At 39.0% G+C, this 15,244-nt stretch overlaps 1 protein-coding gene across 10 annotated transcripts in view; it reads right to left on the reverse strand.

Moving 5' to 3' along the window:
• Positions 1-15,244, reverse strand: part of ULK4 (unc-51 like kinase 4) — a 559,288-nt gene that overhangs the window by 250,639 nt on the left and 293,405 nt on the right. For 8 of the 10 annotated variants that reach the window (XR_009048679.1, XR_009048678.1, XM_057704482.1 and 5 more), the window contains one exon: positions 15,101-15,206. Coding sequence is in view for 7 of the 10 variants with exons in the window: in XM_057704482.1 (XP_057560465.1) it covers positions 15,101-15,206 (106 nt within the window). In the remaining 3 variants the exon portion in view is untranslated. Of the gene's footprint in view, positions 1-13,845; positions 13,925-15,100; positions 15,207-15,244 lie in introns of those variants that run through there. The other 2 variants (XM_057704483.1, XR_009048680.1) reach the window with 2 other exon arrangements.

Genomic DNA, 15,244 nt, shown 5'->3' on the forward strand with positions numbered 1-15,244 from the left:
TTCAACGTAAAGAAACACTTTCTAACAATTAGAATTCTTCGGAGGTGGAGCGTGCTGCCTCGTGTGGCGGAAGGGCTAATTCCAGACCCACTCACACAGCAATCCCTCAGGGTGACAGCAAACAAGACAGGCCAGCTCTGTGCAGGATCCTCGTCTGCACAGCCAAGATTTTCCAACCTAGACTATCATTAGCCTCCCGTGGGAAGGTCCTCAGTCCCACTGACTCCCAAACCACTGCTCTAATCTTCACAAGTCAGCCAACACAGAGGGGTAAGTAGGTAGTCAGTAATTACCAACCAGTTTCCTAATCCTTGGTTCGAACTGAACTGCAGTCTAGCCATAAGTTTCTGAATAGCTTTTGACAAAAATGACCCTGTGCTCCCTGAAGGCACCAACCAGTTCTGCTGGTTTTTCCTCCCGCCTTGCCCAGTGTTTCCTCTGCTGCAGCCACGCTGGCCTCCCCCCTGTTTCTCTGACCCGCCAGGCAGGCTCCCAACTAGGATTCACACCTACCGTTCTCTCCACCCACCTTCGCTCCGGTATCTGCACGGCTGCTTCTTCACTTCCTTCCAGCTTTTATTTAACCAACCATCTTCACAGTGAGGGCTTCCTTGGCTCCCCAAGGTAGGATTTCAACCCCATTCCCATCCAGACACCTCATACTCACTTTTTCTCCCCACTCCAGTCTTTACCACTGTGTAACATCTAACTTTATCTAACATAAACCTCTTGTTCATCTTTTTTGGGTTTTTTTGTCTATTTTTTCCACCAGAATGTAAGCTCCATGAAGGCTGAGATTTTGCCAGTTTTGTTCACTGCCACATTCCTTACACCGAGAACAACACCTGGCATGCAAATACTTGCTGAAAGACTGGATGATCTAGATCAGGGTGGAAAATCATCTGTTTTGTAAGTAAATGTTTACTGAAACACAGTCATGTTCATCCCTTTATGTATTTACTGTCTATGGCTGTTTTTCTGCTACAAGAGCAGAACTAAGTAGTTGCAACAGATTATGGCCGACAAAGGCTAAAATATGTAAAATCTGGCTCTTTCAGAGTAGTCTGCCAACCCCAAGTGTGTCAGCCCTGGTGTCATGGAAAGCTCTGACTCTAAATGTCTAGGTAACTAGACTAAAGATGGCCACGGATCACTGCAGCTCTTGTCATTAAAGATGGAGTATCTTTCCCTACCCCTTGAACCAGGCTGGCTTAGCGATTTCCTTCAGTCAATAGCATGTGATGGAAGTGACAGAAGATTCCCGAGCCCAGGCCAAAGGGGCCTTGCAGCTTCCACTCAGGCTCTTCTTGAATGCTGCCACCACGGGAAAAAGCCTGAGGGCCCCTCCTTGAGGGTGAGCATCCCCCCAGCCACATGAAGGCTTCACATACACGAGTGAGCCAGCCGACACCAGCAGAGCCCTGCCTGTGCTGCCAGCCCACAGCAGAGGAAGCAAATAAATGACTATTATTTTAAGTCACTTCGCTTGAAGGGGTGGCTTATTATCTAGCAAAGGCTAATTGACACAGTAAGATGTACTTATTATGATGTTTAGATTAAGCCCTTAGGGCAAATATTCCACTTTTTCTTCACAAATCTTCACACTACTGCAACAGCAGTAGCTTCTTTCTGAATGTATTCGTTTAAATGTAATTTTTGGTTACTTCTTGAATTGAATCATAGTTTTAATAACTAAATTTTGCAAATATGTTGATGTGAAAATTTCAGAGTAGTTTTGAGAGAGTTTGAGTTAGTTACTGTACAAGAAGGCTTGGCAAACCATGGCCAGTGGGCTGGCCACCTAATTTTGTAAAGAAAATTTATGGACACAAGGTCATAACCACTCACGTATGGATTCTCTGTGGCTGCTTTCCTGCTATACTGGCAGTAGTGACAAAGGTCACATGGACCTACAAGCCTAAAATACTTACTATCTGGTCCTTTACCAGAAAAGTCTGCTAACACCTGCTCTGCGACATCATTTTGAATGTTATTCTTAAATGTAAAGGTATCTAAGAGAGTTATCGAGAACACCTTCAAAGCCCAAACAACTCTCATAGTAATTTTCTGGTCTCTAGAGGAAACACCGATTTAGGTAGTTTTATAATAAACCTAGCAAGAAATGAGTGTTTTGATTTCTGACACACTACGAACCAATGGGGACAAACATAATTTCCTTAAATGCTCCTTTGGAGGTGCTACAGTTTTTTGGCTGCTGCAGTGTGTCATGTAAATCCATTATGCTGACAGCTCTGCTGGTAAAACTGAAGCTGGAATTAATATCCATTATCAAAAGGTCATTGCGCAGGGATGAGCCGGCAGCCAACTTTAAAATGTTAATAACGCTAACATTTTTTCAAATATAAACAAAAGGTCTTACCTTCTTTTTTTAATTCTTTCCCTAAACGTTTCATTTAAAAATGAAAATGTTTAAGCAAAACCCCTGAATTCTACTCATACAATGCAGCTGCTTACCGGTGATGCGTCCATGACCCTGCTTCTCAGAGTCTGCGTACTCTGTGGGATGCCAACCAGGCGGCAGATGCTGTACGGGGGTCCGCACATGTATTACCTACCATACCCCACTGAGTCTAAGATGTCAGTGATCAGAAGGAACGGCATTATATACTGTACCACTAAGAAAGAAAAAATGCGGCCAATTGTAGGGCACCCACTTTATCACTTAGAACTTCATTTTACACTCAGTGCAAGTGCTCTGAGACGTATTTTGACCTGGATTTTCTCATATGTTGCTTTTATAACACATAAAAAGGGAAATCTAAGTAAAATTAATTGGTTGAGTTTTTCTAAAAAGTTCTTCCCATTTGGAGGCTAACTCTTCTCATTTGTCAACTCGGAATCATCAATGTCTGTGCTGTTCCATGAGCTTTGCTGCCTCACGACACGGGTGCAAGACTACCCACAAAGCATCTCTCCTGAGGTCTTGGGGTTCACTTCCAGGGCACTCACACCCCTTCCGCAAGGTTCAACCCACACAGGCCAGCAGCAAAAACCACATCCGCACTGCCATCTGGATAGCAATGGCTGATGTACTTATTTCAGAGATATTAAAATGTGAAGGGGAAAAATGTACGCCTTAGAACCCATTCTACCACTAGTTGTTAGTGTGTGGTCTGAGGATGAAACTCAGTTTGACACTGGCCTAACACAGTGCCGTAACGAAGCACGTAAAGGCAGGAATCATCGCTTCCACTGCATCTGCATTACAGCTCACTTATATTGGGGTGATTTTTAAAGTATTAACATTGCAAGTAACTGTATGTTTTGAATAGGGAATTTAATTCTGTATGAAATGTAATGAATATATAAACCAATGATTGAGCCAGAATTGATCCAAAATAAAGATTAACAGGAAGACTTCGCTCAAGCCAACCATATACATTCAAGCCCACATAGTGGCAGATCCTTAGTGACTCTTCATGTGGCCCTGCTCCACTGAATCTTAACACACTCTGAGCTGGCAAACACCGTAAAGATCTTTTATCCAACTTTGGAAAAATCAGACCACTCATTTAGTAGCCAAAGAGTTTGAAGAGGAGCAGAGTATAGTGGAAAGTCAGACCTGGTGTTTCTCTGGAGAATGAAATCAGACTTTCTGCAGCCACAGGGGCCTCACCTCGCCTCCCCGCTGGCCTCCACTAATAAGAGCCAGGAAAGAGAGCCCAACCTCTGTGTACTCCTGGAATCCCACTACTCTTCCTCATCCCACCACCCTTCCTCATCCCACCACCCCTGCAGCCTGACCACCCTTCTCAGCCTTAAGAACACCTGGACTCATGCCCTCTGTCCCTACTTATGCTGTCATGAGAAGCTCAGGACTCCCGGTCACCCGCAATCTGCTACAGCAGCGGTCCCCAACCTTTTTGGCACAAGGGACTAGTTTCGTGGAAGACAACTTTTCCACAGACCGGGCAGGGGGGCTGTGTGCGGTGGTTCAGGCGGTCATGTGAGCGATGTGGGCGGGGGGTGGGGGGGATGTGGGGGGCGGCAGCTGATGCTTCTCTCACCTGCCTGCTGCTCACCTCCTGCTGTGCGGCCCCGTTCCTAACAGGCCTTGGATGGGTACCAGTCTGCAGCCCAGGGTTGGGGACCCCTGTCCTACAGTATAAACAGCAAGAGCGTCTGCACATCTCCTTTTGGAGGCCACATCCCTCCCATGCCCAACCTCTGAACCCCTTCCTCTGTGATATTTGGAGCTCACAGTCCGTTATCGGCTAAATTCCTCAATCACCCACTTCTGGCCTGTACGTGCCTTTTTCCTTCCTACGCTGTCTGAAACCCGCCCCTTTTAGAGCCCTGTCTCCTCAGCAGGCCCTCTGAGTGACAGATACTTCTTCGTCTACTCTGCATTTACCAGTGGGCCTTGGTGGTGTCGCCTTGTACCCCATTGCTGCTTCTAGACCAGGTGTTGGCAAACTTTTTCTTAAAAAGGTGTTGCAGAAAATATTTTAGTCTTTGTCTCCACTACTTAACGCTGCGATTATACAACAAAAGCAGCCATAGACAACACGCAAATGAATGAACATATCTATATTTCAACAAAAATGTATTTGTAAAAGTAAGCAGCCAGTTGGCAGGCCACGATGCACTGAATCTCAGATCAGAAGTCTGCCCCACCTACTTCCCCTCCTCCAGCATCCTCAGACCGCTAGCCCAAACTCCCCCTTATTCCCAGAGCTCAACGTTACACTAACACTACCATAATTATTTTTGTGATTTTCATTCCACTCCACAAAATGGAAAAGGGGCTAGATATTATGAGAACTGAAGCTTATTCAGTTGGGGACTGGGGATGGACTACAAGAGGAAAAAAATTACGAATGTACAACTGTCCCTGTGTAAATGAGGGCTCTTGACACTTAAGCTTCATGTTAAATCTGCCTGTGCTTCTTCCAGTGCTCCAATTCTAACAGTCCGCTGAACACAAAATTTCAGTAGCTGCCTTCCATCATCATAGACATCACAGACAATCCTTCCATGCCTGATGTCTTAATTCCCGAAGATTCTGTCTTCTAGGATTTTTTCCTTTATCTTGCCTCTGCCATGCAATCCTATGCTTTCGTGGGCCAGTAGCTGCAACCTCTGTAATCTCAATTTCAGCCATCTGACTCCTCCTCCAGGTTCTGAGCTAATTAATAGGGCTACTAAGAATCTGAGGCATTATTCCAACAGTATCCTGATTCTCAGCCCAACTTAGAGAGGAGAATGTTTTGAAGGATTCATGGGTAGGCTTTTTGTTTAATGGAATAAACATCAATAAGATTTATAGGAAACTAACAAAGTTTTGGCTAGAATTATAATGTCAGAAGAACCACCAGCTTGGATTAAAAAGGATGGGGATAATTCATTTTTAGAACGAAAAGAGTTCTTAGGACCCCCTAACTTCTATGTACAGGAATCAGGCTGAGAAACCTACGAAGCTACAAATATGGGTCATTCTTATGGAAAAGGAAGAATGATTCAGATGTTTTAGTAGTTTAAAGAGTTTGCTTTTCTAGAAACTTCATCTAAGTTATCTAATTTATTGGAATACAGTTAGTTTATAGTATTTCCTTATAATCCTTTTTATTTCTATAAGGTCAGTAGTAATGACCTACCTATCTGCAAATTAGCTGATTCTTTCTTCTGCCAGTTCAAATCTACTGTTCAGCACCTCTCGTGAATTATTCATTTCAATTATACTTTTCAACTTCAGAATTTCCATTTGGTTCTTTTCTTTATGATGTTATCTCTTTACTGATATTCTCAATTTGTGCAGACATCACTTTCACACTTTCCCTTTAACTCTTTAGACATGGTTTCCTATAGTTCTTCGAATGTATTTATAATAGCTAATTTTAAATCGTTGTCTAGTTAATCCAACATATGGATCCCCTCTGAAATAGTCTTACTGACTGCATTTTTCCTTTGTATGTGCCATACTTTCCTATTTTTTATTTTTTGGCATGCTTTGTAATTATTGATTAAAACTGGACACTTTAGATCATACAATGTATAAACTTTGGAAATCAGACCCCCCCCCCCAAACACACCAATGTTTTTTTAGTTATTGTTGTTTTGCTGTAGTTAGTTCAGTGGCTTTCCTGTGTTAATTCTTTAAGTCTGTATTACCTATAGTGTCAAGCCACAGAAGTCTGTGTCATTTAGCTCAGCACCCAACTAATGACTGGTCAGAGACTTCCTTAAACGCCTTGAATCAGTAAGTCTTCCACCTTTGTCAAGGAGCTCTATGTGTGTGTTGGAGAATGCCTTTGACATTTAGGCAGTTTACAGCTCTGTGCAGGGCCTCAGACATCAGCCAGGGAGCCCTCTCTTCTTATTGAGACTCATCAGTTTTTCTTCAATAAACATTCTTTATATTGCTGCAAGCCTTTAGTAATTTGGTAATTTCCACAGTTCACAACGTTCACTATCAATTTTTTTTCCAGTGTTTTTGTTATTTTTATGGCAAGACAGGTTTATGGGGGTCATCAAGGTACCCATTTCGGAAGTCTGCCTAATAAGTTTTCTTTTAATGAATTTTAGAGAAGAAAAAAAAAAGATATTCTTTTATACTTAAGTACTTCCTTTGTATTTTCTTTCTTTCTGTAGATCTGAGTTTCAGTTTTCATCTGGTAGTGCTTCCCTTTATCTTGAAAAGTTAATTTATCATTTACCATTAGGCAGAACATTCCCCTTCCTTACACTTATCTGAAATGTCCACACGTCATCCTCATTTTTAAAGGATATTTGCACTGAATATGAACACCTAGGTTGGCAGCTTTTAGAACTTCAGCACTCGGGACATATTCCTGCTCTCCTGGCCTCTCCTGCTTCTGACAAGAGCTTAGCCATCCTTTGTACTGCTGACCTCCTTTACGTGTCATTTTTCGCTGAACACGTTCAAGATTTTTATCTTCAGTTTTCAGAAGTTTGAATAGTATGTGCTTAGGTTGTTTCTGTTTTTCAAGTCTTTCTAAGGGTTTTCTCAGCTTCTTGGATCTGTAAGCAAATATTTTCACCGAATGTGGGAATATTTTGGCCATTATTTATTTACATTCTTTTTCTGCCCCCGTCATCCCTCTTTCATTTCTGGGATTCCAATTACACAGGTATTAGAATGCTCAATTACTGTCCCACAGGCCACTGGTGTTCTTTCAATTTTTAAAAATCTCTTTTCTTCTTTGTTCTTCAAGTGGGAAAACTTTATTAATCTTACAAGTTCGGTTACTGTTTCTTCTGCAGTTTTTAATCTGCTGGTAACCCCCTCCAGGGAATTTTTCATTTTAGATAGTATACTTTTTGGTTCTAGACTTCTACTTGGCTCTTTTTTTCCATAAATTCCATTTCTATAATAAAATTCCCTACTTCTTTTCTCTTTGGCCTTGGATATATGTATAATAGTTCTTTTAAAAGCTTGATCTACCATTTCACAATATATACATCACAATATAAATCATCACATTATAAATCATCACATTGTATACCTTAAGCTTACCCAGTGTTGTTGTTCAGTTGCATCTTTAAAAAGCTGGAAAAAAACTCTGTCCCAAAAAAAAAAGAAGTGTAATACATGAAAACTGGTACAGATTTCTCGTTTTGAGTTTCTCAGAATTTGGGATGGTTTTAGGAAGTAAAAGAATGCCAAGACCATGTGAAATCACCTTGAATAACACAATGAAAGCATTACTCCTCTTTCAAATCTCTTGCTTGTCAAGAAGAAAGCATCAGTTGGGTGCTAGGGTTATCTTACTTCTCTATTATTTGATAATAAACATTTTTAACAAATAGGGCAAAAAAAGCCTGATCTGCTAATTCCAACACCTGGGTGATCTTCGGTTTTGTTTGAATTGACATTATTATTATTATTATTATTACTACTACTATTATTCTTCTCCTCCTCCTCCTTCTCATCATCACCATGGGCCCCACTTTCTAGCTTGTTTTTCATGTCTATTAAGTTTTGGCTGTATGCGTGTCACTGTGGATAATATATTATAGAGAGTGTGGATTGTATTGTCAACTTTTAAGTGGTACTGATTTTGATCTAGCAGGCAGTTAAATTTCTCATGAATCTTTTGACCCTGAAGGGTTTAGTTTTATTCTTTGTTAGGACAGCTCTGAAGTGGTTTAATCCTTAGTCCTAGAACATGGTCAAAACTCTATGGCAGTACTGTATGTCAATTATATCTCAATAAAAGTTATTAGAAAAACAAACAGACACACACACACCCCTCTCTATAGTAAGTCTAGAGTAGCCTTTAGTTTCAGGCTGGTGTAACTCAGGTGCATAGCAAGGTATCTCCACTGGCTAGGGTGGAATTCCTACATCTTGCATCACTGCATAATTTCCCCTATCTCAATCCAGCTCTCAACCTTACAGCATCTGCTCTATACTCTTGCAGGCCTAACAGACTCCTGCTCTATGCATATGCACTGCAGCTCAGCCTTCACAAAGGACCTGTGTGAAACCTCCATGTAGACTTCTGGGTCCTATCCCTTCTCTTATATTCCGCCCTGTGAATATTCACCAATTCACATCCCTGAACACTGAACTCTTTCCCCCTAGCTCAGCAAGACTTCTGTGTTATTCTTGGACTCTGCTTCCCTAACCAGGCAGAAAATGAAAAAACAAAACAAAAACAAACAAAAAAACACAGAGTGTTATGAGGTTCACCTCATGTGTTTCCCTTCTCAAGACTCTTAGCCCAATAATGTCTATCTTCCAATGACTGAAAACAACTGCTTCACATATTTTGTTGAGTTTCACTGTTGTTTTCAGTGGGAAGGCATGTTAGTATCAGTTATTGTGATAGAAGAAAGCCAATATGCACTTTTTCAAGTACCCATAGCAAATCATGAAAACTGACCAAATATTAGGTATAAGAAAACCTCAATAAATTCTAAAAAGTAGAACTATTACTGCCAAAATTTGCTGATCATAGTGCAATAAAACTAGAAATAACAAAATAAAACAAAATATGCCCTCAATACTAAACAATTATTGGCTCAATGAAGAAACATAAATCAAAATTGCAATATATGTAGAAAACAAAAGTGATGGAAGCACTACAGATGAGAAACCTGAGTAAGGCAACACGTAAAGAAAATCCACATCTTTGAATATTTTATTGATTAAACAAAAAGAAAGGAGATAAATGAGTTAAGCACCTTATTCAAAAAGACAGAAAAAGAATGACAAAAACCCAACAAAAGCAAAAGAAATGAATTAATAGATAAAAGTTTTTTTTTGAGTAGGACTAATAAGTAAATTTGCAAACTGGCCTTAAAAATGACATTCACACAAACACACACAATAGTGAAACCATTATCTTAACTACTTAATAAAAATACAAAAGTGTAAATACATAATATAAGAAATGGTAATGGAGAGATAACTTCTGAAACCTAGGAAAATAAGAGAATTATGAGAACCTCTTCTATCCAAGTCTATAGATTGGAAAGTGTGTATGAAATGAAAACTTCTTAGGAAAATATAATATACTACAACTGACTCTATAAAAGATGAGAAAATGTAAAAAGATTTATTACCACTGTAGAAATAGAGAATGGTGTCAAAAGGCTATCACAACTGCCATACTTCCAAGAAACAGAATCAGCCAGATAGCTTCACAAGGAAATTCTACCAAACTTTTAAAGAGCAGATAATTTCAATGAAGTCTAAACTGTTCCATAGCCAAAAGAAGAGAGAAAACTTCCTTTAAAAAAAAAAAAAAGCAATGCTCAACATCACTAATCATTAGAGAAGTGCAAGTCAAAGCCACAATGAGGTATCACTTCACACAGGTGAAAATGGCCATCATCAAAAAATCTAGAAACAATAAATGCTGTAGAGGGTGCAGAGAAAAGGGAACCCTCCTGCACTGTTGGTGGGAATGTAAATTGATATAGCCACTATGGAAAACAATATGGAGGTTCCTTGAAAAACTAAAAATAGAACTACATATGACTCAGCAATCCCAATCCTGGGCATATACCCTGAGAAAACCATAATCCAAAAAAGACACATGTACCGCAATGTTCATTGCAGCACTGTTTATAAGAGCCAAGACATGGAAGTAACCTAAATGCCCATCAACAGATGAATGGAAAAAGAAGATGTGGCACATATATACAATAGAATAGTACTCAACCATAAAAAGGAATGAAACTGAGTTATTTGGAGTGAGGTGGATGGACCTAGAGTCTGTCATACAAAGTAACCCAGAAAGAGAAAAACAAATACCGTATGCTAATACATATATATGGAATCAAAAAAAATGGTTCTGATGAACCCAGTGGCAGGGCAAGAATAAAGATGCAGATGCAGAGAACAGACTTGAGGACACGTGGGGGGGGGGGGTTGGGGGGAAGGGGGCGAAGGGGAAGCTGGGATGAAATGAGAGAGTAGCATTGACGTATACACATTACCAAATGTAAAACACATAGCTAGTGGGAAGCTGCTGCATAACACAGGGAGATCAATTCGATGACTGGTGATTACTTACAGGGGTGGGATGGGGAGGGTGGGAAGGAGTCACAGGAGGGAGGGGATATATGTATAAATACAGCTGATTCACTTTGCTGTACAGAAGAAACCAGCACAACAGTGTAAAGCAATTATATTCCAATAAAAAGCTTAAAAAAAAAAAAAGCAGCATAGCAATAACACCAAAATGTAACAAAAAAAAAAAAAGTATTTTTAAAAAAGAAAGAAACAAGAAACTACAGACCAATCACACATGCATAGCAATGGAAAATCCTGAATAAAAGATTAACAAAGAACTTAAGTAGCACAATTAAAGAATATTATATCACAATTAAGTATGGTTACTGACTCAAACACTAGGATGATTTAATATTAGGTAATCTCTTAAATATAATCCATTACATGAATGGATTCAAGGAAAAATAATTTGCTCATTTCCAGAGATGCCAAAAAAGCATTTGATAAAAAGTCATTATTTATTCTTGATTATAAAAGATAAACTTTAGAAAAGATGCTCAACATCACTAATTATCAGAGAAATGCAAGTCAAAGCCACAATGAGGTATCACCTCACACCATTCAGAATGGCCATCATCACAAAATCTGGAAACAACAAATGGAGAGGGTGTGGAGAAAAGGGAACTCTCCTGCACTGTTGGTGGGACTGTAAGTTGGTACAGCCACTATGGAAAACAATTTGGAGGTTCCTTAAAAAACTACAAATAGAACTACCATATGATCCAGTCATCCCACTACTGGGCATATACCCAAAGAAAACCATAATCCAAAAAGAAACATGTACCATCATGTTTATTGCAGCACTATTGACAATAGCCAGGACATGCAAGCAACCTAAATGCCCATCAACAAATGAATGGATACAGAAGATGTGGCATATATATACAATGGAATATTACTCAGCTATATAAAGGGATGAGATGGAGCTATATGTCATGAGGTGGATAGACCTACAGTCTGTCATACAGAGTGAAGTAAGTCAGAAAGAGAAAGACAAATATTGTATGCTAACTCACATTTATGGAATCTAAAAATGGTACTGATGAACTCAGTGACAAGAACAAGGACGCAGATGCAGAGAATGGACGGGAGAACTCAAGGATTGAGAGGGGGCGGGGGGTGAAGGGGAAGCTGAGACAAAGTGAGAGAGTAGCACAGACATATATATACTACCAACTGTAAAACAGCCAGTGGGAAGTTGTTGTATAACAAAGGGAGTTCAACTCGAGGATGGATGATGCCTTAGAGGACTGGGAGGGGGAGGATGGGGGGAACTCGAGGGACGGTGGGGGGGGAGTTGAGGGAGGGAGGGCATACGGGGATATGTGTATAAAAACAGATGATTGAACTTAGTGTACCCCTCAAAAATAATAAATAAATAAATAAAATTTAAAAATAAATAAATAAAAACCAATGGGGGGGGGGGAGATAAACTTTAAATAGATAGGTACTTCCTTAACCAGAAAGAAAAGACTGAGGCAATACCAAGATAGCCTCTATATCATTCCCTTTGCATCTTGCAATTGGACAAGAGAGAAAAAGTAGAACCATAAAAGCTGGAAAGAAAGATTGTCACTATTTGCAATGGTTATTATTATATAACCAGAAAGTAAATAGAATCATTTAAAACAATTACTATAGAAAGTAATAAGAAAATTAACCTAGGGACAAAGTTAATAAACAGAAATCAAAAACTTTCAAACACATACTAAAAGAAATAATTGAAAAGTATATTGGCAGAAAATTCCTTATTTCTAATAGCAAGCAAAAAAGGAGACAATACCTGGGAAGAGAAAATGCATATGGCCTATATAAGGAAAACTACAAAGGAATGAAGTCAAACAAATGGGAAAACATAACAGGCTCTTAGATTCGAAGACAAGCAATGTCATGTGACTTGACGGAAGTACAAATTGGCATGTTGCTTACAACAACTGGTCAATATCTATGGAAATTACAAATGCATATGCCCCTTGATCCAGCTACTCTAACCCAGGAATTCACCCCATGGGTAGTCCTGCTCCCGTGTGAAGGTATGTATGCATCAGGTTGTCCACTGCAGGGCTGTCTGTAATAGCAAAACACTGGAGATTACGTACATCCATGAGAGCACTGGTCTACTCTGACATACCCATAAAACAGAGCAGGATGCTGCCGCATAAAAGGCTAAATATTGCTATGTACTAAAATCCCTCAACTGTTGGCAATATTTATTATTGTTGGGAATGCACCTTTTTCTTAGGGGAGGAAAAAATACTGCCAACATTTAGGTATAATGACCACATAGAAACAAGACTCTAAATTCTTGGGGAAAAAATTCAGAACAGCGACTTAATGATCTTATTCACTGACTGATCTTATTCAAGTCTTATTTTTATGAACATTCAAATGAAAGATTTCATTAATATAAAAGTGGTAAACATTCTGTTTAAAATGCAACAGTATTCCCAACTTGATCTATAGATTCAATGCAGTCCCAATCAAATTCCAAGCAAGTTACTTTATGAGTATCAACAAACTGATTCTAAAGTTTATATGAAAAGGCAAAAGACCTAGAATGGCCAACTCAATATTAAGGAGAAGAACAAAGTTGAAGGACTGATGCTACCTGGCTCGAAGACTTACTATAAAGCTATAGACATCAAAGACACTGTGGCACTAGTGAAAGATAAGCAAACGGATCAATGGAACAGAAGAGAGAGCCCAGAAACAGGCTCACATAAATATAGTTAAATGATCTTTGGCAAAGAGCAAAGGCAATACAATGGAGCAAAGACAGCCTCTCCAACAAATGGTGCTGGAACTAGACAACAACATACTAAAAAAAAATTAAAAAAAAAAAAAAAACTACCTTCTACCCTTCACAAAAATTAACTCAAAATGGATCATAGACCTAATTGTACAAATTCAAAACTATCAAACTCCTAGAGGATAACATAGGAGAAAACCTAGTTGACACTGGGTATAGTAATGACTTTTGAGATACAACACCACAGACACAATCCATGAAAGAAATAATTGATAAGCTGGACTTAATTAAAATTAAAAATGTCTACTCTGCAGAAGACAATACCAAGAGAATTAGAAGACAAGCCACAGATTGGGAGAAAATATTTGCACAACACACATCTGATAAAGGACACATTCAAAATATACAAAGAACTCTTGAAACCCAACAATAAGAAAACAAATAACCCAATTAAAAATCAGGTTAAAGATCTTAGCAGAGATCTCTACCAGAGAAGATATACAGATGGAAAACAAGAATATCAGAAAATGCTCTACATCATATACCATCAAGGAAAGGCAAATTAAAACAATGAGCTACTACTACACACCTATCAGAATGTCCAAAATCCAGAATACTGACACCACCAAATGCTGGCAAGGATGCTGAGGAACAGGAACTCTCATTCACTGTGGGAACACAAAATGGTACAGCCACTTTGGAAGACAGTTTGGCAGCTCCTTACCAAATTAAACAATTAGTGTACGATTAGCAATTGCACTCCTTGGTATTTACCTAAAGGAGTTCAAAACTTATGTCCACACAAAAAGCTGCACACGGATATTTATAGCAGTTTTATTCATAATTGCCAAAACCTGGAAGCAAACAAGATGTCCTTCATTAGGTGAATGGATTAATAAACTGTGATACACCCAGACAGTGGAGAATTATTCAGTGCTAAAAAGAAATGAGCTATCAAAACCATGAAAAGACATGGAGGAATCTTAAATAAATATTACTAAGTGAAAGAAGCCAATCTGAAAAGGTTACCTACTGTATGATTCTAACTTTATGACATTCTGGAAAAGGCAAAACTAGGGAGACAATAAAAAGATCAGAGGTTGTGGAAGGCAGCGGGAACAAATAGAGCACAGAGGATTTTTAGAGTGATGAAAATATACTGTATAATGTTATAATGATGGATATATGTCATACATTTGTCCAAACACATAGAAGGTACAACACCAAGAGTGAATCCTATTGTAAACTAAGGACTTTGGGTTATTATGACGTCAATGTTGGTTCATCTTTGGTAAAAAAACAAATACCACTTTGGTGAGTGATGTTGACAATACAGTAGGTTATGCATGTGTGGTGGGCAGAGGTTATATGGGAAATCTGTGTACCTCCCTCTCAATTTGGTTTTAAACCTAAAACTACTCTAAAAAATTGAAGTCTTTAAAAAGTTTTTCATTTTAATATTACAGATATGCATAAGATGTAAAGCCACCCTCAACTCATGCAGTTTCATTTTCCAAGGTGCTTTTGACCACATTTGTTTTTATTCTGATTGGCAGCAATAAGTCTAAATACTCTGCTTACACTCTATTTCTCGGCTTCTCATCTGTAAGGAGGGTGTATTGATTTTGTGCCATGAAGGAGAATGAATCAACTCAGAGAAACTATCACAATCTAACCACACTTTCCATTTTTGCTGGTAATGTTATCATTATTTGTACACCTTTACACATCTAATTTGATTGACTTTAAATAGAACTTCTTGACTCTCTACTATGTAAGATGAGGAAACTTACAAATAGGCAAAATTCAACATAATCAAAGATGAATTCTAAGAAGCTATTTACCTTGTTCGTAAAGCAGCTTCATATTCGAATCTTTGCAGGCAACCAGATTGTTGAGCAACGCGACCACACTTTGCATGGTGTTACCCAGAATGTTCGCCTGATGTTCCTGCAATAGACCAACATTTTCATCATAACTGTAAAGAA

Source organism: Hippopotamus amphibius, chromosome 13, assembly GCF_030028045.1.
Source record: "Hippopotamus amphibius kiboko isolate mHipAmp2 chromosome 13, mHipAmp2.hap2, whole genome shotgun sequence".
NCBI lineage: Eukaryota > Metazoa > Chordata > Mammalia > Artiodactyla > Hippopotamidae > Hippopotamus > Hippopotamus amphibius.